A 27,090-nucleotide genomic window follows, 5' to 3' on the forward strand; every position below is an offset into this window, starting at 1 on the left:
ATTTCTGAAGAAGGGCTTATGCCCGAAACGTCGATTCTCCTGTTCCTTGGATGCTGCCTGACCTGCTGCGCTTTTCTGGCAACACATTTTCAGCTCTGATCTCCAGAATCTGCAGTCCTCACTTTCTTCTTGAATTTAATGGACTATTTCTCAAATGTAATCCATCAAAAATCAATCTGAAATTCTTTGAGAAGATATTTATCAGCCCTCACTAGAGAATACATTACAATGATGAATTTAATTTACTTTGTTGAATGGAACAGCATGTATGCCTTAAATTTAATTGAGAAAAATCATATTGCATCCTCTGTGCAGGTAACTGCACCGTCATTCACATTTTCCAGTTCTTACACAATGGAATATTTTATCACCAATCACATAATTCTTATGTGAATTTTTTTAAAGCAAATATGAAATTCCACTCTAGTTTTCTGTATTAATTTTTATTGAACTAAAATGCATAAAGATACATAAGAGGTGTGACAAAATCTGTGGTTTGTACCATATTATTTCAAGATTAGATCAAAGTAACTAACTTATTTAATTTGCAGATGGTTTAATCAACTTAAATAGAATCTTCAAGCTCATTCTGAAGACTTTGAATTCAATTCCTGATTTGTTTTGCATTGAGTTGTCCTTTTTTAAACTTACTTCAGTAACAGAATTGTACATTCCTTTTATTTGCAGTAGAATCTGACTCTCACCACATAAATTTGCAAAATGAGGTTAATGCCATGACATTCTGACCAAAATACTAGTTCTCCAAATAAGTTTTAATGCCCAGTTTATTCCACACAATGTGACATTCTAGCTCTTGCTCTGTGGATTATGGCATTCAAAAGCACATCCAAGTGATTTCTGCATACAATGAGGTTTTTTACTCTTGGCAGTCTTTCAAGCTGATGTGTTCCGCATCCCCACTCAGCTCTGGGTGAAAAAAACGTCTACTCTCTTCAAAGCCTTCATCTCCCTATTTTCAATTTATGCCCATTGGCCATTGACCCTTTTAATAAGAGAACAAGATAGAGTCATAGTATCATACAGCATGGAAACAGACCCTTTGGTCAAACCAGTGCATGCTATAAATCAAACTAAACTAGTCCCACCTGCCTGCACATGGCCCACATCACTCCAAACATTTCTTATTCATGAACTTATCAAAATGTCTTTTAAATGTTGTTACTGTACCTGTATCCTCTGGAAGTTCATATCAAACAAAAATCACTGTGTAAAAGAACAAAGGAGAGCAAAGAACAAAGAAAATTTACAGCCCAAGAACAGGCCCTTTGGCCCTCCAAGCCTGAGCCAATCCAAATGTACTGTCTAAACCTGTCTGTCAATTCCTAAGCATCTGCCTCCCTCTGCTCCCTACCTACTCTGCTTCTGCCCAGACCCATCTTCAATTACTCTAAAGTGCCTGCCTCTACCACCTCTGCTGGCAATGCGTTCCAAACGCCCACCACCCTCTGTGTGAAGTACTTGCCGTGTGTATCCCCCTTAAACTTTCCACCTCTCACTTTGAAAGCATGACCTCTCCTTCTTGAGTCCTTCACCTTGGGAAAAAGTTTGTCTCTATCCACCCTGTCTGTACCCTTCATGATTTTGTAAACCTCAGTCAGGTCCCCCTCAATCTCCTTTTCTCTAATGAAAATAAACCTAACCTACTCAACCTTTCTTCATAGCTAGCACCTTCCATACCAGGCAACAACCTCGTAAACCTTCTCTGCACCCTCTCCAAAGCGTCCACATCCGTTTGGTAATGTGGCAACCAGAACTGTATTCTAAATGCAGACGAATTAATGTCTTGTATAATTTTAAAATGACTTGCCAGCTCTTATACTCAATACCCCGTCCAATGGAGGCAAGCATACTATACGCCTTCTTGACCACTCTATCCACCTGTGCAGACTTCAGGGTACAACTGACCTGCACTCCCAGATCTCTCTGCCCATCAACTTTTCCAAGGCTCTTCCGTTCATTGTATAGTTCACTCTAGAATTAGTTTTGCCTCAATGCATCATCTCACATTTGTCTGGATTGAAAACCATCTGCCACTTTTCCGCCCAACTCTCCAGTTACTGTCTGTCTCCTGTTGCTCAACCAGTAATTTATCCAACAAGCGAGAACATCCTGCACACCATATGACTTCACTTTCTCCATTGGTCTACCATGGGGAACCTTATCAAACACCTTACTAAAGTCCATGTATATGACATCAACAGCCCTACCTTCATCTATCAACTTGATCACTTCCTCGAAGAACTCTATTAAGCTGGTAAGGCACGTTTTCCCCCAAACAAAACCATGTTGCCTATCACTGATAAGCCCATTCTTTTTTAAACATAAATAGATCCTATCCCTCAGTACCTTCTCCAGCAACTTTTCCACCACTGACATCAGGCTCACTGGTCTGTAGTGAATATCCCAAACTTCCCTTCTTGTACAGGGGGACAAAATAAGCAACCCTCCAGTCCTCCAGCACCTCACCTGTATTTAAGGATGCCACATAGATATCTGTCAGGGCCCCAGCTATTGCCTCTCTTGCCTTCCTCAGCAACCTGGGATAGATCCCATCCAGTCCTGGGGATTTGTCCACCTTAATAACCTCTAGCATACCCAACACATCTTCCCTACTTAGTTCAACGTGATCCAGACTAATCGAACTTCTATCTCTAATCTCAGCATTCATCATGTTCCTCTCCTCAGTGAACACTGATGCAAAGTAATCATTCAGAATCTCACCCATATGCTCAGGTTCAACACACAGCCTTCCTTCGTTATCCTTCAGTGGACCAATCCTTTCTCCTGTTACCCACTTGCTTCTTATATAAGAATAAAATGCTTTTTAAAAAAAAAATCTTAGCCTTCTTACATTAAAAATATGTCCCCTAGTCTTGAAATCCATGGCCTGAGAAAAAAGACACCTGCTATTCACCTTCTCTATATTCCTCAATATTTTATAAACGTTTAGAAGGTCAGCCCTCAATCTTCCAGTGAAGAAATGCCCCAGCCTATCCAGTCTCTCCTAATAACTCAAACCCTCCATTCACAATAACTTCCTGGTAAATCTTTTCTGAACCCTTTCCTGTTTATTAATATCCTTCCTATCACAGGGTGGCCAGAACTGGACAAAGTACTACACGATCTCAACATAACATCCAACTCCTATACTCAAAGGTCTGAACAATGAAGATAAGCATGTTAAACACCTTCTTAACCACCTTACATATATGTGACACAAAATTCTAAGAATTATGGATCTAATCCATAGGTCTCTCTGTTCTACAACACTTCCCAAGGCCTTACTTTTAATTGTAGAAGTTCTGCCCCATTGTTTTACTAAAATGCAATATCTCATACTTTTCCAAATTAAACTCCAACTGCCACTCTTCAGCCCATTGACCCAATTGATAAAGATCACTTTGTAATCTTAGATAACCTTCGTTACTGTCCTCTACACCACCAATTTTGGTGTCATCTGCAAACTTACTAACCAAGCCTTCTTCATTTTCATCTAAGCATCTTCCAGGTGCTCCAGTTTCCTCCCACAGTCCAAAAATGTGTAGGTTAGGTGAATTGGCCATGCTAAATTGCCCGTAGTGTTAGGTGAAGGGGTAAATGCAGGGTGGTTTGCTCTTTGGAGGGTCGGTGTGGACTTGTTGTGCCGAAGGGCCTGTTTCCACACTGTAAGTAATCTAATCTAAACCATTTATATAAATAACAAACAGAAGTGGACCCAGCACCGATCCCTGTGGTACACCACTGGTCACAGACCTTCCACCATTACTCTGTCTCTGGTCGTTTAGCCAATTAAGTATCTATTTGGCAAGCTCTCCCTGAATTCCATGTGATCTAACTTTACTAATTAGTCTACCATGCAGAACCTTGTCAAAAGCTTTACTGAAATCCAAGTAAACAATATCAACCACTTTGCCTCACCAATTGTTTTGCTTACTTCCTCAAAAAATTCAATCAAGTTGGATTTCCTTCACATAAAACTATGTTGACTATCCCTAATTATTCCTCGCCTTTCCAAATGCATACAAATCCTATCTTTCAGAATCACTTCCAACAACTTACCCACCACAAAAGTCAGACTTACAGGTCTATAGTTCCCAGTCTTCTCCCTACATCCCTTCTTAAAAAAAGGCACATTAGCCACTCTACAGTCATCCAGCACTTCACCTGTAGTTATACATATAGGTTACAGATCTTTCACATTCACTCTAATCCTCTAGTAACTTTACACCTCTCAATTATTTATGATAAACTTTTATAACAGTACTGGTAGCCCTCACCAAGAGTCTTGAAACCAATTCTGGTCAACAATATTTTAGGAAGGATAGAAGAGCCTTGAGAGTGTGCATAGAGATTGACTGGAATAATGCCAGAGATTGGGGACTTTAACCAGAGGAAAGGCTGGGGATTTTTCTTTGCAGTGAAGGAGAATGACAGAAAATTTGATAGAAGTTGCAGAAAGATGACGACAATTTTGGATGACAAGGAAACAAAACTCTCAGCATTAGTTTAAAATGTGAGGACTATGGGACCCAGAGTTTTGGGCAAGACACAAAGGGGGAGTATGGGGAAGAATTTCTTTTATGCAGCAAGTTCAAGTGACCTTGAATTCATTGTCCATGAGGGTTGGCAAAGTAGAAAATAACCAACGATTTCAAAGGAATTTGGATTGTCACTTGAAGGAAATATCCTGTAGAGTACCAGGGATTGAGCATGGGAGTCAGGCTGACTGGATTGCTCCCTACATTTACTTGTTGTGCTAAATTGTCATCTCTTTTGCCATAAATTATTCCATAACCCTTATTATATCTTTTCCACCTCCTCTGTTCCAAAGGAAACAACAATAGTCTATCTAGTCCCAGCAACATCCTCCGAAATCTCCTCTGAACTTAATCTAGTATGATTATACCCTTCCTGCAAATGTAGTGACCAGAACTGTCTGCAATGTTTGATAAAACACCATTAATTTGGTTACAGCTAGAGTTCTAACATAACCTGCTGTTCCATGTTCTGTGCCCCAGTTAATAAAGAAATGTATTCCATATGCCTCTTAAATGCCTTACCCACCCACCCACCCAGCTGTCTTTAGAAATCTGTGACTCAAGGCCCTGTTGCTTCTCTACACTCCACTGCATCCTACCACGTGTTGAGTAATATCGTGCAAAATGTAATACTTCACACTTTATCCCCAAGAACTATTTCAATGCAAAACATTCAGTTATAACAGGAAAAAGAAAACTGTTATTATTAAATGTGAGGGTAGATTCTTTGCTTTGTACCATCAGCAATTGGGGGATAGATGATACTTGAAAATCCTTTACAAAGTGAAGTTATGGTTCAGGTTTCTGGTCCAACTTATTTTCATACTCATAAAAGTAAAATGTTCCATAAGCCAGAAAAAAAAGATCAGTCAGCCTAACAAACTGTAATTGTTATTTTGCTTTCCTTGCATTAACAAAATGTGTTTTTAAGAGTGGTAATCTGATGTATTTTTATTATTATAGCCTAAAATTGGCTTTCCACAAAGGAATATATTTTTAATCAGTACCTGGACCTCTATCTATTGGTATTAAAAGAAATGGATGTTTGATGACTGGTGCAGATACAAAGGACCTCTTTCTAATACCATTTTCCAGCATCTGGACTGTAGCTTTGGCATTGCAAGTGCTCATCTAAATAGTCCATAGAATCATAGAATCCCTGCAGTGTGGAAGCAGGCTATTCAACCCAAAAGGTTCACTCTGACCCTCCGAACAGCATCCCACCCAGACCCAACTCCTATGCTATCCCTGTAACCCTGCATTTTCCATTGCAATCCACCTAGCCTATACATCCACTGACACTCCAGGACAATTTAGCATAGCCAATTCACCTAGCCTGTACATCTTTAGACTGTGGAATGAAACTGGAGCACCAGGGGATACCCACGCAGACATAGGGAGAATGCGCAAACTCCACCTGATGCTTGAATCTAACCCGGGACCCTGGCACTATGAGGAAGCAGTGCTAACCACAGTGCCACTCTTAAATATGGGAGGTTTCCTGCCTCCACCAACTCTTCTGTGCTAGAAAAACTCTGATTTAATCCATCCTGATCAAAAGTCACATTTCTTTACATTCTGCAAAGAAATTTACCTTTTCTCATTGGAATATAGTGGATCTTTTTTTAGCAATATCTTAAAACATGACATATAAAACAACCAACACAATGCAGTCATGGCATTGCCTGACACTCATAATTTCACTCCTATTTTAATGCATGCAGCCATTGCAGATATAATATTAAAAATGTCTTTAAATCATATTTCAAAGCAATAGTACATATTTAATTAATCATTACCAAAATAAGCAATGTTGTCAATCTAGCTATTTTGTGTTCTATTTGAATGCAAGCAGAAATGTAAACTGTCATATTAAATAAACATTCCTATTAATAAATTTCCACAGGGTGTCATAATCAGTTTGTATGCAATGTATCATAATAGTAATGCGATCAGAATATCTGACATTTTATTTTGAAAGGTTACTTTCCTCACTCTCTTAAAATCAAAGTTAAAAAATATCCTACTCATTCATAACTGCATCTTAGTTTGACACCATGCTGACATAACCTGCATGCTTTCAGTCTTAACACTTGGCCACATGTTAGCTCAGCATATCATCCGCTAATGCATTTGCTCAGGAAGGTTTTAAGTTCCTACTGCAACTGACAGATTCATGGGACACATCATTAAACTGCAATACTACAAAAGAATAAACATAGGGAAAACAATAACCTATAATTTTAAAGAAATTAAAATATGCTGAGGCTTGCTATTGACATGGGCCAGAATGCTTATCATTTCAGCTCAGCTAATTGCATAAGAGACCAAGTCCAGAACAATGGGATGGAAGTCTTTCTTTCGATAAATAGATAACATCAGCTTTATTGGTGTCGATTTCTCAAAAGCCTCAGTAGTCATTTAATTCATATAGTCTTGCATGATTAGTAACTTTCCACAGTTCCACTGGGAACACTGTAGTCATCATATTTTGTCTCTGTTAAACTGTAAAGCTTTATCATTGATTTCACCCCTCATCCTAATTTCCAATTCCACTGTTTCAGACTAAATTAGGCTTTTCACAGATACAATTCAACTCTATGCTGAGCCAGCTCCTGTCACAAAAATGTTGCCAAAAACCACCTCCACTATAACAAAAATCCTCATCAATGCCTTTGCAACCTCCATACTCAAAACATTGCTCTTTGTTTGCTATTCTTCTCCATATCTAAACTTTAACTTGTTCAAAACTCTCTAGCCCATATCCTGTTCAACACCAATTCTAGTTCACCAATCACCTCTCATGTTTCCAATGTCCAAGCATCACAAATGTAAAGTTCCTGTGATCCAGATTATGTTAGAATAATAAAATGGAAACTATCAATATTTGCTGTTATCACAGAGCAAGTCTGACAGGAACTTTCGGCAAATCTACCTGTGCAGTTGAACACGGAAATCCAGATGCTGCTGTCAGAAATACCATGCTCTGCATGAGGTGCATTGTTGCAATCCCAGTGGATAAATTCACTGAAATCACTCTAATGGCCTGAACGGAGGGTAATTATACACAACTCTGACATTTAAGATGGATGGAAAGTTAAGGAAAGAGCGGAGAGTTTTGAACAGCATAATAAGTCATAATTTCTCGCTGATCAATGTTTATGACTTGGGAAAATGAATTTTACCTTTCTGGAACAGGACTACAGAAATATCAGTTGTTTCTTGCACAAGTGCAGACTTGAAACTGAAGCAGTTCCATAAGCCTATGCTGGTGTTCTCACACCAAGCTCTAAAATAAATTTAAAAGGAGAAGCAATCAGAAGATATTTGATTTTAGTAATGTTGATTGAAAAGAGAGAAATGAGAATTGGCATTAATAACAAATGTCTTTTAGGAGCTCAAGATGTTCAAATGTATTTTATACCGTATTAAATACATTTGAAGTATAGGAAATAGAGCATCCAATTGGTGTACAGCAACCATCCACAAGCAGCATGTGATAATTCCTTTTTACTTATGTTAATTGAGGGATATATATTAGCCAGGAATTCATGGAAGACTTAAGGGCTCCAGTGTAGCATCTCTGACATTGAGGCAGAAGGTCTGAGTTCAAGTCTGTCTGCTCCAGAGGAGCATCATAATATGGCTGAACAGGTTAATTAAAATATCTATAATGTAAAACCTCTCCGTTCCTTTTCAAAATAGTTCAACAGGATACTACAGGCTGAGAGCAGAGTTTTGGTTTTAAAGTCTCATCCAAAAAGCCACCAGCAGTCCCTCGGTACTCAAATGTAAGCCTAGATTACCGTTCTGGTTCTGGCAGTGACATGAACTCACAATATTCTGACTAAGGGATAAGAGCGTAATGAAAAATGTGTTGACCAGGATATCAGACAAACTCCTTATTTTTCTTTGAATAATATGCCTAATAGTTGCTGTGATTTTCACTGCTCTTCTGCAAGGGCCATGACTTCATGTCTCAGTTGAACTTTGGCACTTCCATCAATGCAGGACCCTCAGTACCACACCACCCCCAAACAAAAGAATGCTGTAGAGATTATAGCAACAGGGCACGCTTCTTCAAGTGTTGTGGTTATGATATGTTTGATAATCTTCCAAACCTCCTGCTTAAAACAAGCCAATTTGCTTAAGTAAATGCTTTTCAGAGTCATTATAACTATTGCTATCGCATGAATTTGTCTTAAATTTCAATCACCATCCAGTACTTAAATAAACAGCATATCCGTAACTGCACTATTTACCATTGACTCACAACGTCAAGATTTTTATCTGGCTGTTGGTTGCAAGAGTTTATAGGAGTATTCGTTGCTGTATTGTATCTTTGATCAAATATATCTCATATTATCCACAAGATAATATGAACAGGCAAGTACAAGTGAAGTAGAAAATCATCCATAATGTTATTGAAGGGCAGAGCAAATTTGAGGGCCAATAGGCTGACTCATCCTTCTACTTATACTTTTAGTAGGCATTTAGTGTTACATCTTCTAATATCTCCAGTAATTATTGAATCCAACATAAAATCTTTAGACAGGCTGTGTCACGCATATTATCCATAGAAACATATAAAACAGGAACAGAAGTAGGCCATTCGGCTCTTTGAGCTTGCTCCGCCATCCAATATGATCATGGCTAATCATCCAACTCCGAACCCTGTTCCCATATTCTCCCCATGTCCTTTGGTCCCGTTAGCCCAAAGAACTATATTAAATTCCTCCAAGTCTAGTATTAACTTTCTCCGAAGGAGATGATGAAAATATTTTAGTTCAGCAACAAAAGCCATGGAAACACAGATTTTTTTTAATGACCATCAAAACTAAGAATTTCTAATAATGTTAGATTCGGAATCAATTTTAGATGGAAAACCACGCCTTCAAAAATAATATTTTAAGACATTTATTGAGAACCAGTAGCGGATAACATTAACTTCATGAGCTGGTGGCCAACTTTGTTGGGGATAATAGAAGAAATTTAATTCCATCATGGGTACTATACAGAGCTGAGCTCTCATATAAATGCTTGAAACTAACAACTTGATAATAACAATCAAGCAATAAGCCAATAGTAAGCAGTGCAATTACAGATGCACTGTAATACTGTGTACTTTAAGTACAGGGTGATGATTGAATTTTATGCCTTTTAAGCCAAGTTAATGCTGTAGCTTCCTTTCTGAAGCACCACGGAATGTGTGTATAGAAATTATAATGAAAGCTTCTGCAGTCAGATGTGTGCAATTTTCCTTTATGCTCTAATCACCTGCAAAATATAAGTTCTAAAGAAGGGTCACTGGACCTGAAACATTATCTCTGATTTCACTCCACTGATTGGGCCAGACCTGATGAGCTTTTACAGCAATTTCTATTTTTGTTGCTGATTCCAGCATCTGCAATTCTTTTGTTTTTTTTATTTTGCAAAAGTAAACAGCTTGCTTTAACGAATCAGTTGTACAATCACCACACTGTCATTAATCCTGACCAGATGCAGCCATGTTGGGTATTTGGATCAGGTTGTCGGTTTACTCACTGAGCTGGTGGGTTTGTTTTCAGATGTTTCGTCACCATAGATCATCAGTGAGCCTCTGGTGAAGTATTTGTGTCTGATCCACTTGCTATTTGTATGTCTCGGTTTGTTGTGCCAGGTGATATCATTTCTGGTTCTGTTTCTGAGAGGTTGGTAAATGTGGTCCAAATCTGTATGTTTGGTTATGGAGTTCCGGTTTGAATGCCAGGCCTCTAGGAATTCCCACATGTGTCTTTGTTTAGCCTGTCCCAGGATGGATGTGTTGTCCCAGTTGACCTGGTGTTCCTCTTCATCTGTGTGTATGGATACCAGTGATAGTTGGTCATGTCTTTTGATGGCTAGTTGGTGCTCACGTATCCTGTGGCCTCCCTTGCCATTAGATCAGTAGAAGTTCTGGCCTGAATTTTGGGTTTACCTCATGGAGAGATGTATACGAAGTATTCATAAACTTGAGCGTAGAAACTTGCTTACATCAGTCTCATCTAGCCTGGCATCCTCTATAGGAGGATTGAGAAATAGTATATGCTCTTTAACCAGACTTAAAAATCCTCACTATGACAGGCTAGTATTAAATAAGATGTAAGAGTTTTAGAAATGATTTTCACAATGCCAAAACCTCCTTCTAAACTGATCTCGTTTAGCAGAGATTAGATTTGTTTAATGGAATGAAGTGGGTGATGGAAGGCAACCAAGCCATTTTCAGACAAAGATTTTTTAGCGCCAGTTTCTCAGCTGAAACTGCTGCTTCCCACTTGCTTGTGAAACCCTTCACTGTCAATATAGGTATAAACCAGGAAGCAGAAAGCCCAAGCCTAAATTAGATGTAAATCACATTCAGAAAGTAAACTAAAGATATGAGAAAGAAAGATGCAATTAAGATAGCGAAAACAAAGGCGACAAATAGAATAAATAAAACAAAACTTTATTTTTTTTTAAACTTGAAAATGTTTACTACTGAGGGAAATGGGACTCTGCACTTGTAATTTAAATGTTCAGGTGGGTGGAATTGCTTTACAGCAATTATCGCTTAACATTAAAAATTAGATTACAACAAAATTCAATTGTGCTAACTTTATTTCTTGCATCTTTATAGGAAAACTAACGTCCACGTTTAAGCCATTGCATTTATTTCAATGGAAAATTGATCAGCATGGATTGTAACAACTTATGATATACAGGAGTCGTGTTTCCGTGTTCAATTGTGCTTGTATGGCCACTGAAAGTTATGTTGGATTTACTATAAATAACAGTGGTACTCACTGTTATATGTATTGTGAAATTTGGGTAATTGAGCCTTTCCTTTTGTCATAGTTATTCCTTTTTGTTTTGCATTGCAACTGCACCATGGAGTCTAGCCACTGTAGATTTGCTTTCCTCCCTCTTTGTTCAAATAGTATTGATATTCTATTTTTCTGAGTTACTTTAAACTGTACAGATAAAGCTGTGAAATAAATGGAGGCAATCTAAAATGAGCAAAAATGTTGGATTAAAAGGAATAAACGAAGCTTGAACTAATCCAGACTTTGAACAAATAAAAATATGATAAACTGTGCACTCACAAGATGACCTCACAAAGGATGCAACTCATTGAAGTTATTTGTATTCTAAAAGAACTTTCTTTCTAGGCATTAGTCACTTCATTGTAAAAAAATGATATACATTACTCATAGCCATTCCCTTTGATAATCAATTTTAATGATCGTCATGCTGCTAAGGAACTAAACCATAAATTCAACTTTATCAGGGTGTCAGTGTTGGTGGCCCATGGAAGAGTCAAAATAAGGTAACTGACACACAATATACCTAGTTGGGAAATTAGCTGCTATCCAGTAAACTTCAACTTTTGAAATCTCTTAAACTTATTGGAACATTTTGGTGATGCCTTTCTCATGCTATGACCTACAACTATTCGCAGCAAGTGATGTAGAAAGTTTTCCTTAATTTTGATTTGGAGATGCTGGTGTTGGACTGGGGTGTACAAAGTTAAAAAAATCACACAACGCCAGGTTATAGTCCAACAGGTTTAATTGGAAGTGCTGCTCCTGACCACCTGATGAAGGAGCGTCGCTCCGAAAGCTAGTGCTTCCAATTAAACCTGTTGGACTATAACCTGGTGTTGTGTGATTTTTAACTTCATTAATTTTGATCAAGAATAAAGGAAACTAGCTACTGCAAGAGAATCTTCAGTAATTTCCCAATCTCTCTCATGCTGAGTGTAAATAAAATGAAAGAACAGCAGTTGTATATCTTGAGAAACATTTTAACAATAAAACACCATTGCGTCAAACTCCACATGGATATAGATGCCTTAATTTGACTATATTCTCCATTTGAACAAAACATAGCAAAAAACTCAATGATAAATACATAATAGTCATGTCTGATTTACAATTGTACATTCACATCTCAGCTGGCTTACATGGTTATGGGCTTAATGAAATCACAAATTCTCACTAGCACCCATTTTAGCCAGACATACCAGTACAGGTGAGTCAGAATTCTTTTTTGCAGTTAAGACCACAAGTAATTTAGTAAGACATTTTGAATGAAATATGGAAAGTTATTTTTCAGGTCCACTGAAGCAAGATTTAAAGAACCCTTCACCTCTAAGTAACTGGATTTTACAATCTATATGCTGGTATGCTGTTAAGATTGCCAGGAAAGTTTTTCAACTTGCAGATTGCTTTTTTCTGGCAATTGGATCACAACTACTGCCAGCAAGTTTGACTGGCTTTTATCACCAGCTTCATTTGGATGGAACACAAATTGGTGTGAGGTGTAGCATCAGCAGCAACCTCAGTGACTGGCATTAGCAACAACAGGACATATTTGAAGCAACAAGTGAGGCTCCGCTTATGAGTGTATATCCAGCAGTGAGGATCCACTTTCTTGGCTCTCTCATGTTGAGTACAAGAGTTGGGAGGTCATGTTGCAGCTGTAGAGACCATTGGTTAGGCCACTGTTGGAATATTGCATGCATTTCTGGTCTCCTCCCTATCAGAAGGATGTTGTGAATTTTCAAAGGGTTCAGAAAAGATTTTTAAGGACGTTACCAGGGTTAGAGGATTTGAACTATTTGGGAAAGGCTGAATAGGCTGTGGCTGTATTCCCTGGAGCATCAGAGACTGAGCGGTGACCTTATAGAGATTTATAAAATCATGTGGGGCATGGATAGGGTAAATAGACAAAGTCTTTTCCCTGGGGTCGGGGAGTCCAGAATTAGAGGGCATAGGTTTAGGGTGAGAGGGGAAAGATATAAAAGAGACCTAAGGGGCACCTTTTTCACGCAGAGGGTGGTAAGTGTATGGAATGAGCTACCAGAGGAAGTGGTGGAGGCTGGTACAATTGCAACATTTAAAAGGCATCTGGATAGGTATGTGAATAGGAAGGGTTTGGAGGAATATGGGCTAGATTGAGTTAGGATATCTGGTTGACATGGGCGAGTTGGACTGAAGGGTCTGTTTCCATGATGTACATCTCTGTGACTCTTTCTGAAGATGAGTACATTAAGAATCTGTAATTCACAGACAGGCCCTGCAACATGGCTTGCTCCCTGCTGGATTGGGAACCCATGTTTTGTTAGCAAGTCACATCAGAGTGGGCTAATTTGTTCTGAGTATGTTTCACCATTCAATTAAACCTCGATTTATCAGAACTTCAACTGCATTTGCCCACCATAGCTCCATATCTTAAGAAACCTTCACCTAACAAGAATCTAACAAAGTTCTCAAGAAGGGTCACAGGACTCTGCTTTCTCTCCACAGATGCTGCCAGATCTGTCAGTTTCTCCAGCAATTTGTTTTTGTTTCAGATTTCCATAGTTCTTTGCTTTATTGTAAAACAAATACTATCAAGTTCAGTCTTCAACACCTCAAATGTCCTTGCTCTTTAGGGGAGAGAAGTCTAGGATTCCACCACCACTTTATGTGAAAAATTGATTTCTGATGGTCCTCTTAAAAAGATTAACTTTAAGTTGAAGATTATAACCACTCCACTTCCCTTTGTTTTTGATTGCCCAGCCATAGCAAACCTTCTTTGTACGTAACTACCAAATCTTTTTAACCTCATTATATATCAATCAAAATAACCTCACATCTTCATATTCTTGAGGAGAATGAGTTAAATTTATGCAACATAATTTAATCTTCTAATCACTTTATATTTTGATATTCACATGAATCTTCTTGCAAGGCCAATATATCTCCCTGTTTGTGGTGTTCAAAGCAGAACTCAGTTATGGATCATGGTTATATATAAATAAAGCTCAACTTTCTCTCCTCGCACTCAACTTGAGAATTAGGAAACAGATAGTGTAATTATTGACTTTTTGTATTTGTTTATTCACATCAAATCATTTGTATACTTGGACTGACAAATCTCAGCTCCTCTATGCTTCCGAATTTCTCAACATTTAGGAAGTAGTCTAAGTTTAACTTGCAGCTTCAGAATAAAATACCTCACACTTACTCACTTTGACCTCTGTTATTCATGATTGATTTTCCCTATTTACTTCATCTTTATTCCCTTTGCAATGCCTTGCTCCCATCTGCTCTGCTTATTGCCTCTTCTCATATAGGATCATCTGCAATCTTGCCAATTCTCTATTCCTCAACCCAATTCATTATAAATATTATGACAAGCTAACCCTGAAACAGATACCAGGAGAACACCACTTGAAAAGTCCAATTAATGTCAGCCATATTTTCCACCCACTCTGTTTCCGACTCCCAATTACTCCACAACTAAAGTCAAAAGGCTGTTGTCTATCTTCTTCCTTCTGTGCTTTCATACTGCCAATGACCTTTCATGTGGCACATTATCAAACACCTACTGGAAGTCCATATCGATAAGATAGACAAGCAACTGACTGTGAATGCCACATCCTCTTCCAAAAATAATACTAGATTAGTCAGACATGATTAACATTTAACATCACTGCCAGATATCCTCAGGGTGTATTTTTATATCAACCTGTCCTTGAAGACAGATGACTGAAACCAGGTAGAAGTGTCTGAATACAATTTTCCACCATTATTTTGAGGAGCAGGCCCCAAAGGCGAATGGAATAATAAAATCAACGCATGGAAATGGGATGTTTCTTTATTGAATGGAAAGCAAGGAATGGGCCTGACCCTTTCACTTCCTCCCAGAAGTAACTTCAGCTGCAAAGTGCTCTTGAAACTAGAAACTTAGCAGCTGCAGAGTGAAGGTGCAGATATCATCTTCAACTTTACAGACCAATTTATTTATGTGATGATTTACGGAATGATTAGGAGGTTTGGTAGGTCTTTGACAAATTCAGAAAACTGAATTTTTTTTTGAAGAAAATATCACAGAGTTCAATTGATTAAATGGAAGATTACAGAAATTCCACTTAGAAATTCCTACATCTGTACTTGCCTTCAAATTGATGGAGCAGGAAAATCGACATTTCGGGCAAAAGCCCTTCATCTGATGAAGAGCTTTTACCTGAAACATCGATTTTCCTGCTCCTCGGATGCTGCCTGACCTGCTGTGCTTTTCCAGCACCACTCTGATCCAAACTCTGGTTTCCAGCATCTGCAGTCCTCACTTTTGCCTTCAAATTGACGGAGTCAGTTATGATATTAAACATGGGTAAGGTCTTAGTCCTGGACAATTATGGAAGAAAATTGAATCCTTGGAATAACTGAGAGTTAGTTAGTAGATGCTTTCATTGTGACTCAAATGTTATTATGTGCTGAATCACCCAAAAAGGAATACAGAGTTTCAAGATGACACATTACGTGGAAGGTACAGAGGGAGACAATGACTATGCTGACCAATCAGTAGGTCTTATATTGGTCCCCAGAAGCTTCAGTCTGATAATGAGCATCCTATTCATTCAGCCACATGGTTCTAGATAATGGGTGCACCTTCATATTATGTGCAGTAGACCAGTTAAAGCGCTTATATGGATTCTATAGAAAGGAAAACTGAAGCAAGGTCAATAAATATGTCACATTTCAGATCCATTGAAGACACATTAAAAATCACTGAAAATAATTGTAATTCCATGCAAGGTAGTTGGGCTAAATCACTTTATAAGTACTGATGTAATATCTAGTGAAATATATTTACTGTGAAGTAAGTCTTTAATAAAAAAAGCCCAAATTAAGTTAGACATGACAAAATAGTTATCTTCAGAGATCTGTAGATTTGCAATTTTCAAAGTCATAATATTACTACGTACTCTTCACTAGCCTGAAGCAGTATGTTCAGGACATACTAATGCTGTCCAGGGACAAGATTAAAAGGAAAAGAGACAAATCGTTTCCAAGGTACATTAACAGTTTTCACTTCCAGCTTGTCACAAATGGAGAATTTTGTTAAAGGATGTGGGGATACTGGATAAAGAATATGCGAAGCATAGAGGATGGTAAAGGGATACCCATGAAAATTTGGAAGGAATATGTGAATCTATTGGAGCAATGTGTGTGGCTATAGAAAGTCTTTTACATAATGGGATTTGAGAGCAAGATTATACTGTAACTGATGAAATCCAAAAACTTTTTAGCATGTGCAGAACATGCAAAGAAACGTACTTCAGACTACTGGCGGCTACAGCACCTATCAATTAGTCTATGATAGGAATACAAAAATACCTCTATAACTTCTGATCATCCCACAACTTTTAAAGGGGCAACAATCATTTGATTTGATTTATTATTGTCACGTGTACCATGAAAAATATTGTTTTGAAATGCCAACTCGTATCTTGGTTAAGTACATCAGGGTAAGAAAACCGAATGCAGGATATAGTGTTACAGCTGCACGTGTCCTTGTTGTCCAGATATTCTAGGGACAAGTGTAGGACCAGGATGATGGTGTTTGCTGTGGACCTACGGTGACAGTACTCAAATTGTATTGGATCAAAGCAATCTGGGAGGCTGGAGTTGATGTCTGCCATTACTAACCTTTCAAAGCACTTCATAATGATAGATGTCAGAGCTGCCAAGTGATAATCATCAAGGCACATTGCCTGATTTCTTTTGGCACTGGAATGATAGTGTCTTCTTGAAGCAGGTGGGAACCTCATACTGGAGTAAGGAGAGGTTAAAGATGTTTGCAAACACACCTGCCAGCTGATCCACACAGGATCTGAGTGCACGGCCAAGACTCCATCTGAACCAGTTGCTTTCTATGGGTTCACCCTCAAGGAGGCCAATCTGTGGTGGTGACTGTAGGTACAGGTGCATCTGAGGCTGTCGAATCATGTGGCATCATTTCATTGATCTTCAGTTCAAACTGAGCAAAGAATGCATTGAGCTCATCGGTGAGGAGTTCATTATTGTCAGCGATCCTACTTGACTTTGCTTTGTAGCCCATTATATCATGTAAGCCTTGCCACAGGCAATGTGTGTTTGTGAGATTATTCTGGAACTCCAATCTGGTATTTTTTCATGGTGTCCCTGATGGCTTTGTGAAAATTGTATCTAGATTTCATGAAGATATCAAGGTCACCCAACTTGAACACCTCAGATATGGGCTTCAGTAGGGAGTGGATCTTCTGGCTCATCCATGGTTTACAGTTCTGGCAACACTTGGATTAATTTCTTTGGCACACAGTCCTCTACACACTTACTGATGAAGTCTGTGACAGTAGTGGCACACTCATTTAGGTTTCGCACTGAGTTCTTAAATATGGACCAGTTCAACAACTCCAAGTAGTCACGTAGGAGCTCATCCGTTACCTCAGACAAGCATCGTATGATTTCCTGTATTGGATCTGTATACTTCAATTCAACTGAGTTCAATTTTTGAAGTTCATTTTATATGCCATGCATGCAAGCAGAAAAATATTCAAGTTACTAATCTCCGAAAAGATCAAGTGAGCTTTGAAGTATCATATTGTCATCAGAAAAGAATTTTAATCCTGGAGACATGACATATTTAAAGACAGAGAGCAAAAAGAATAAATAGGTCCAGGTAAAACAATGTTGGTAAAACAATCATCTTGCTGCATGGCAACCAAACTGTTCAGAGCACATTCCACAGGGCTTATCAGCACTGATTACACAATGACGGGGCCTGAACAAATGATAGAAATGGAAGATGCCACCAAGCACTTCACAAGCATTGTAAGAACAATGCTTTTTTATTTGTTTTTTATAATTTGTGGACTGAAATGAGATTGAACTGTGTTTAAAAATCAGTATTTGAAAGTGTGGCTGTATGTTTTGAAAGCAAGTAATCTATCTCCCATTGCAGGCATTGTGTAGGCAACTATTTGAATAAACAGTAATTAAAGTCTGGGTTGGAGTTGAGGGAAGTGTACAGATATAGCTCTTGTCGGTAACAGGAAGTTGACTAGTCTATGGAATAGTGACCAGTTATCAATGACAGAGACCTTTACCTGCCAACTGTCCTTCTTGCCCTGTGACCCCTGATGTTACATCTTAAGGATTCTATGCTACATCATCAAAGGCCACTATTGTGGTCACTACCAATAAGCCTGACTCTCATAGCCTATCTTGCCCTCCAATGCTGTTCCATACACCCTTCATCATTATTGATCCCACTTTAATACAATAATCTGCTTTCCTCCTTAAGTCTTGACTGCCTCGCCATTTTGACAATGACCCTATCTTTTGTGACTGTAGGCACTCCTGCTTGCACCCTGCTCAATGATTAATGTATGGAATGTCTTTGCCCCATTGTTCAGTTATGCCTGAATGGGGTGTCGAAATAGAAATCAAGCCATGTTATTCCTGAGTAGTCACAAAAGTTAAAGTATTTTAAAAATATGCAGAATCTTATGCAGAATATCCAGTTTATCTCTTTTGGACCCAAGTTGACTAAAAGTATCAACCAGGTTTCTGTTCTTATAGAGTCAGAGTCATACAGCATGTAAACGGACCCTTCGGTCCAACTCGTCCATGCCAATCAGGTTTTCCAAACTAAACAAGGCACATTTGCCTGCACTTGGCCCACATCCCTCTAAACCTTTCCCATTCAAGTACTTATTCAAACTTCTTTCAAACGTTGTAACTGTACCTGCATCTACCACTTTCTCTGACAGTTTATTCCATATAGGCACCATCCTCTTGCGAAAAAGTTACTGCTCAGGTCCCTTTTAAATCTTTCTCCTCTCATCTTAAAATTATGGCCTTTCGTTTTGAACTCCCCTACCCGAAGGAAAAGACCTTTGCTATTTACTTTATCTCTGCTTTTCGTGATTTTATAAATCTCAATAAGGTCTCCCCTCAACCTCCTTCACTCCAGTGAAAAACTCCCAGCCTATCCAGCCTCTCCTCATAATCCTCTAGCCCCAGTAACATCTTTGTAAGTCTTTTCTACAGGGAGAAAGTGAGGTCTGCAGATGCTGGAGATCAAAGTTGAAACTTTATTGCTGGAACAGCACAGCAGGTCAGGCAGCATCCAGGGAACAGGAGATTCGACGTTTCGGGCACAGGCCCTTCTTCAGGAATGTCTTTTCTACACCCTATCTAATTTAATAATATCCTTCCTATAGCAGGGCGACTAGAAACACACATAATACTTCAAAAGTGGCTTCACCAACAATACAGCTTGTACAGCCACAAACTTCAATCCCTCAATATCTATCCAACATTTCCTAACTCCTGGTCTGCAATGACTGACCCATGAATCCAATTATGAACCTTTTGACTGCAGCCTTCTTTTGGAGCTATTCAAAGATCAACAGCAGGGGAATTATCACTGAGGCTTAATATATATCCCTCATCCAACATTACTTTAGAAAATAAGTCTCCAGGGATTATCGCATTGTTTGTGCAACCTTTCTGTGGTTAAACTGGCTGCCACTTTTCCTACTTTACCGTGGTGAAGCCCCTTCAAAAGTAATCAACTGACTGTGAAATGCTTAGGAACATCTTGAGATTCTGAAAGTTGCCAAATAATACAAGTTGTTTCCATTCTGTTGTATATTAGATTAGATTAGATTCCTTACAGTGTGGAAACAGGCCTTTCGGCCCAACCAGTCCACACCCAGACCCATTTCCCTCTGACTAATTCACCTAACACTATGGGCAATTTAGCATGGCCAATTCACCTGACCTGCACATTTTTGGACTGTGGGAGGAAACCGGAGCACCCGGAGGAAACCCACGCAGACACGGGGAGAAGTCTGTGTGGAGTTTGCACAGTCACCCAAGGCTGGATTCGAACCTGGGACCCTGGTGCTGTGAGGCAGGAGTGCTAACCACTGAGCCACCGTGCCGCCCTTAAATGCTCCCTAAATGTTATACATGGGATCAAATTTCTCCAGAATATAATAGAAGGTTTAAAATTAAAGTTAATTTTCTTATTGTCTCCTTTAAGTAGTGATAATTAAATCACATCTGCAGGTGCCAAGCCAAAAAAAAGTGTTTTAGAAAAATTAACATACAATCCACAAGCAGTTGCTTCACCATTGGTTTCAAATACATGTTGAAACTGAAACTGATCGTAACTTATAATGTTGAAAATGGCTGACAGGAAATTTCAAATAAAAACTTGCTGGAGATATACAGCAGGTTAGTCAGCAAAATAAGACAACAGATTATAATGTTCCAGTATCCTTCATCAGAATTGACAAGGATATAAAGCAAAATATTTCTGGTTCCTTCTTATAGATACTGCCTGATCTGCATTATATTCCCAATATTTTAAGTTCTATTGCAGATTTACAGACAATGCCATCTTTTTTTGCAGTTTATAGGAATTATCTTTCAATTGACAGGTAATAAACATGAATTTTTTTACAAATGAAACTTCCAGACTTGGAACAATTCTCATTTATCAAAACTAAGTTAATTCCAGAACAGTGGAGGCAATCTAAACAGAGCAACTGCCAGTAAGAGAAGCACAGCATTTTGACAAATAATTAGACAACTACTAATCTGAAAAAACGGGGTATGTATACGTAGACTAGCAAAGGTTTGATCAATATGCCTGTGTGTTCCAGTTTCCTGAGAAAACCACCAACTGTTAGCCTCCATTCTGGAGAAGGTGGAACACACGCATTCCTTAACCACCTTATCTCTCAAGTTCCAGACTCTCAGACAGATTCTTCTATCACAATTCTAAAATGTATCATCATGAACTACAAGAAAAAAATGTCAATTTACTATCATTCTTTTGCACTTCCAACCAACGCAACCTCAATTTCTGATCCACCTGCATAGATTTAAATTTATATTTCAACAAGTGAAATGATAATTTTGAGTAAATAAAATTTTGCTTTAGCTATCAAACTAAGCAAGCAGTAACATGTCAAACAATACAGCAGGTACAAGGGGGCCTGGAAATAATTTTACCCATCCGGAGGACAGGAGAATTCTTGCAACATTGTCTAAAAATAACAAATTGTCAGCTAACACCTCTTAGACATCAAAATGCTTTTTACTTCCTTTACCTCTGTTTTGTAATCAGATGCAATCTCATGATCATTATCTCTACAGCCCATTGCCTCTGCAAATGGAAGGCACCCCCAAATCACAGATTATCAATGATTAGTGACAGCAAGCTGCTTTCCGCGAGTTAACAGCATGCACCATAACAGGAAACATAGAAAAAGATGCCTTCACCTGACAAGCATTATACAGTAGCTGGTGCTCAAATTTTTTTATCCCAAGGATTTGCTGGAACATCTCATACAGTTGCTCCTTGCTGAGGATCAGCTCCGAAGCTGCACTAGCTGTCATTTTGGCCTGTTGCTTGCGTGGATCCTCTTCACCACGGTATATTGCGTCAAACTTTGCCATCCAGGAACTCAGGACTGTCTCCTTGCTCAGGCCATCAATTTCTGGCAAACTTCGAACTCGCTTTTCAATATGTTTCTTAAACACTTCTCGAGAATCATTGGCAGAGCAACCACCACTTTGCACCATTCTGGACACACGGTCGCTTTTCAGAAACACCTAGAATACATGAAGCAATTGAAACAAAAATTACAATTCAAAATCATTTCAGATGTTACTAAAATAAATTCTACAAAAATATAATGCTTCAAATTAAATCCTCAAAATTTCAGAATAAAATGATGACTGATCTTTGAATAACAGGTAAAGAAATTGAAAAAAATATAATTTCTAGGCATACCACCCCACACCACAGGAAGGACATAAAGACTCCAGAGAGGATATAGAAGAGATTTACTGAAATCGTTCAAAGAATGAGACTTTATAACTGGATGACCTGGAAACGTTGGGATTGTTGTCTGATGAGCAGAGAAGACCAGGAGGGGATTTAACAGAGGGCTTTAAAAACTGAGGTTTAGATAAAGTAAATAAAATTAAATCATCCCACAACAGCAGCTATCTAGAAGACACAGATATGATTGGCAAAAGAACCAGAGGTAGCAGAAGGAATAATCTATATACAATGACTGGCGAGGATTTGAAATGTTCTGTCTGATAAAGTGTTGATACAGATCAATAGTAATCTTCAAAAATTAATAGGATAAATACTTGACGGACATAAAATGCAGGGTATAGGGAAAGAGTGTGGCAGTGTGATTGACTGGCTGAATGCTCTCTCTGCAAAACTATTCTATGATTTGAACATAACATGAAAAAGGCATAACATTGATGAACAAAGATTAAATGCAATTAAATTATTTATGATAATTTCAATTGATAACTACAGATAATAATGAGAAATTTTGAGTGATTACTCTAACATTTAGAGACAAACCTTGTCGTGCGATTGTGATCTATCATTATTTACTGTATCATTTATTTGTGTGGTCTTTCTCAGACCCAACATTGATTTCTATTTCTTGCAAGTGGAAGACAAGTGTCTCCCCAGAATATTCCCTCCTCTACCTTGGGGCCATGGTCAGGCATATACACCAGAAAATCTGTATATGTTCCTCTTGATGGTAAATTTGCTGCCTTAAGCCACATGGTTAAAAATCCCCATCTTTATGCAATGCTCTTCCAGCTATGGATGCATGTTTGCTTGAGAAACAATTAAATACTTTGTAGTGCAGACATTGCTGTGATGTAAGAAACACATTCCCAATCTTGAATTAACTCTGGTTTTCACTTACACCAATTTCTAACATGGAATTTTGTGACAGCCAACTCTCAATGCTGCACGTCATTACACCCACTGGAAACAACGGCCCGGAAATGGAAGAAAAGTGATGTCTATATCACGAATGTAGACTGAGATCTATTACAAGTATCGAAAGAAAACTATTATCATGAGATCTATCTTATAAATTACCAGTGCTTTAAGGAACCAGTCAGATCAAAAAGCATCTCTTCTTGCTTTTTCCCTGACATTATCTAACTGTTCATGGTATTCCTGATCTCTCTCTCAGACCCCAGCTGACCACTGTCCACTTTTATACCCTTGAGTAAGCATAGCCTCCTCAATTGTTAACCCTAGCAGCACTCTTACATTTCATTCCCTCATGACTGAAAGAAAGAATGTTTCATAGCCAGAATTCTGGAGGGTGGAATTATAGGTATTAGGCCCGAGGTAGAAATGTATAAGAAAGCACAACAAAACAAGTAAGACTAGTCCACAGTATCAGAAAAAGATAAGATAATTTCTACAACTTTCACCAGGTTGAATCCTTAGATTCCAGAGCTCTGCAAGAGAGAATTGGATGAGAAACAAATACAGAAGAAGCATATAGAATGGAAATCAGTAAGAGATAATTAAACATAGTTTCTGCAACAAAGTGTAAAAATAATTTTACAAAGACTCAGAAAGAAGAAGAGACAGACAAGCAGTTTGCTGAAAAGAAATACAAATTTTCAAAGTTTCTCATCTTGAATTGATCAAATGATCACAACTACTTACACTACACAAGAAAAGGGTACTAGCTGGTTGGCAAGATGACTTTGATGGGCCAAAGTATTGCCATGGAAAATGTCACAAGTGACTATAGGCTTCCCAAGTTTCCAGGTAATTCAAAAATGTTCCAGGCTTGTACATAAACAGACAGTGTCTGCCTGCGTATGATTGAATATTGCTTCCAGCGAACATAAATTAAACTTGCAGAAATTCATAAACATTTTTGTTCAATTATGTGACATGTGACATGTATTTTTGAGCTGATAGTACTATCTTGTTAATGGAAAATAGCCACTTGCAATACCCACAATAGCTACTGCACAGAAGCAGAATGTAACAGCTTACTTAATCTATTGTTCAGTTTTTTGAGACAATTGCCTGCATCTTACAGTGCTGGTGTGCTGTTAGGTATATATTCCTAGTGATTGGATCATTGAAAAAAAATGCTCTTTTGGATGCCATAAGTAATGTACATGATGCTAAACCAAAAACAAAGCATATACCATTGGATGTGTTCCACTATTGGGCAGCATCTACTGAACAATTCTAGAGTGCTCTAATAACTACACTAACAACCAATTAAAGTTAATCAGTTAAGCTCATCATGTGGTTCATTTACACTTGCTATAAGTGACATACGAACATTTATGGGGATTGATTCTCTGGAAACAAAGAGAATACGTTCAAGGCCTGCACCTTCTTTGAATTATTTAGGAGCTTGGGGAACCTTTAGTTCCCCCATTACTTTTTCCATGGCAACACATCAGCCAAAGGCAACTCACCTTGACTAATCTGCAACCTTTTGTCCTGTAGTGTGCATGTTGTGCTTGTTTGAAATTTGTTTTTCTTGTGTTTGTACTGAAGAGTGGGACATGAAACATGTCAGCAACAAGACTCTCTATTCAGGAGGTTCTCTGTTACCAAGCACCAAGCAGACTTATAGAAATGTTAGTGAAACGAATTATGTAACAAGCAGAAAAAACAAAACACAGAATGACAGCAAGAGTTAAATGAGAAATTTCTGACAATAAAAATGCCAATGTAGGTATGCACATTAAGCAGATGGATAATCAGAAATCAGTAATTGTAATGTAACAGACTTGTTAATGCCACATAGCACAGTAATTCCTCACTTTATATCATAGTAGTGGCCCTAGAAAATGCCAAGTCAAATAAATTCAATATTTCCATAAAACCTAATATACATTCTGGAGTTGGGTTCTTGTGGAAATTTCTTGTTAGAAAAAAGAAAACATGCATTACATTCTTAAATGAAATAACTTTTAAACTAGAATAAATTTCTAAATGTCAAAGAAATTAAACTCTTCACAGAGATTTCACTGTTAAAACTAATTGGTAGAGTTTAAATTATTAAAAACAGGGCTGGTGAACAGTATGCAGATCCAGAAAACATTGGATGAGCAAGGACTCCTTGAGAAAGAGAATACAGAAAGTGAGTGTTGTAGGAAGAGAGAGAAAGTGACAGAGAGGGATAGTTTGACCATTGAGAACAGAGAGAAAGATCAAAGCAATGAGCCAAACAATTCATGAGGATACATTTGCTGCAATGCAAACTAAAGGAACGACACTCCACTCTAAGTGATTAAAGACTCAACAGCAATCTAGGTTTGTTCAATACATCGCTTCAGTTGTAATATTTCGATCTTTTACTATAAATTCTGTGTCCTATGATTCTGCCCCACCTGATGAACAATAAACCTGTTGGACTATAACCTGGTGTTGTGTGATTGTTAACCCCAGTCCAACATTGGCCCCTCCACATCATGGACCTCATCTTTCACCTGGGCACCTTACAGCTTTCAACACTGACAACACTGAATTTCACAACTTCAGAGCATGAACACCTCCTTCCACCTGCTACCCACCACCTGCCCATTCCAGGTCCTGTCCTGTACAAGTTGCTCTCAGCACAGCCAATGAATTTTCAAGTACTCACAGTCCCTGTTATCACCTTTTGTTCCCTGGATTACTAATCAACAATCCCTTTGGTCTACTTGCCTTTTCTCTCTCGCTGGGCACTGTCTCCATTTATCTGTCTCACTCCCTCTCTACCTCCCAACCCATCATCAGCATAAATATCACTTTATCCCAGCTGCTTTCAGTTCCGATGAAAGGTTACTGGACTTGAAACTTTAACTGTGTTTTTTTCTCTCTAGATGCTTTCTCCAGCACTTCCTGTTTGTGTTTGTTCCAGATCTCCAGCTCTGCACTTCTCTGTTCTATTAATTCACAAGAATACACTGCTGAAGTGTCAAAGAATAATCAGTGAAAGAAACCGATGAAAAGTTGTTATTTGGGGTTGTTGGGAGTTTGGAGCTCACTGCCTGTGTACTTATCCCTGTTAGACCCCCAGACTGTTATAGAAAAAGATCTTTTTCCCTTAGTTAAAGGTGAAATCAATTATACATAATAAAAGCATTTATTCACACATGGTAATTATTTATTTAAATGCTGTGGTTTAAAAACTCTGTCTCCTCTGAATTCAATAGAGTGAGGCCGATTCCATCGACACATAAACATTTTCCTCTTGGTGGCCTGTCAGCAATCAATGCAATACTAAACATTGCAATGTTAAAAGGACAACTTTAATAAATAAGCAATACTGTCAAGGATATTCAGTCCTGGAGGAAGACAGTTATATTTCCAAGAAAAAAATGTACAATCACAGCATTCAGCAATATCAATTTACTGTTTTCTAAAACAGGTGAGAAAAACCTAAACTGAAAGAAACAAAATCTTACATGCAAAATGATCTTACCTCAAAGTAACTTTGCACAGCATTGATAAAGGCCTCATCAGCCACAATCTGTGTTTCCCCATTCAGGAAAGCCTGAAAGCGATCTTTGACTGTCTGCAATTGCTGCTTATTTATCTAGAAAAGACAAAGACAACAATAAATAAATCCATATAAATAATGAAACCTTCCAAAAGCTATTCAGTTCAAAGTGTCAGAAAACCGCTGCATCAACACTACAATATAAAAAGTTTAGTTTCAAATATCGATAAGCTGCAGAACTGGACAGAAAGGTGGCAAATGGAGTTCAATGTAGCTAAGTGTGAGATGATTCACTTTGGTAAGAGTAACAAAAAGATGGGGTACTGGGCTAATGGTCGGATTCTTGGTAGTGTGGATGAGCAGAGGGATCTTGGTGTCCATGTACACAGATCTCCGAAAGTT

At 38.3% G+C, this 27,090-nt stretch overlaps 1 protein-coding gene across 29 annotated transcripts in view; it reads right to left on the reverse strand.

Moving 5' to 3' along the window:
* Window positions 1-27,090, reverse strand: part of cadpsa (Ca2+-dependent activator protein for secretion a) — a 585,960-nt gene that overhangs the window by 462,744 nt on the left and 96,126 nt on the right. For all 29 annotated transcript variants that reach the window (XM_043708232.1, XM_043708233.1, XM_043708243.1 and 26 more), the window contains exons 2-3: window positions 26,671-26,784; window positions 21,668-22,000 (exon numbers count right to left, since the gene is read on the reverse strand). In XM_043708232.1, the coding sequence (XP_043564167.1) occupies window positions 21,668-22,000; window positions 26,671-26,784 (447 nt within the window). The remainder of the gene's footprint in view (window positions 1-21,667; window positions 22,001-26,670; window positions 26,785-27,090) is intronic.

The sequence above is a fragment of the Chiloscyllium plagiosum genome, chromosome 18 (genome assembly GCF_004010195.1).
Source record: "Chiloscyllium plagiosum isolate BGI_BamShark_2017 chromosome 18, ASM401019v2, whole genome shotgun sequence".
NCBI classification, from domain to species: domain Eukaryota; kingdom Metazoa; phylum Chordata; class Chondrichthyes; order Orectolobiformes; family Hemiscylliidae; genus Chiloscyllium; species Chiloscyllium plagiosum.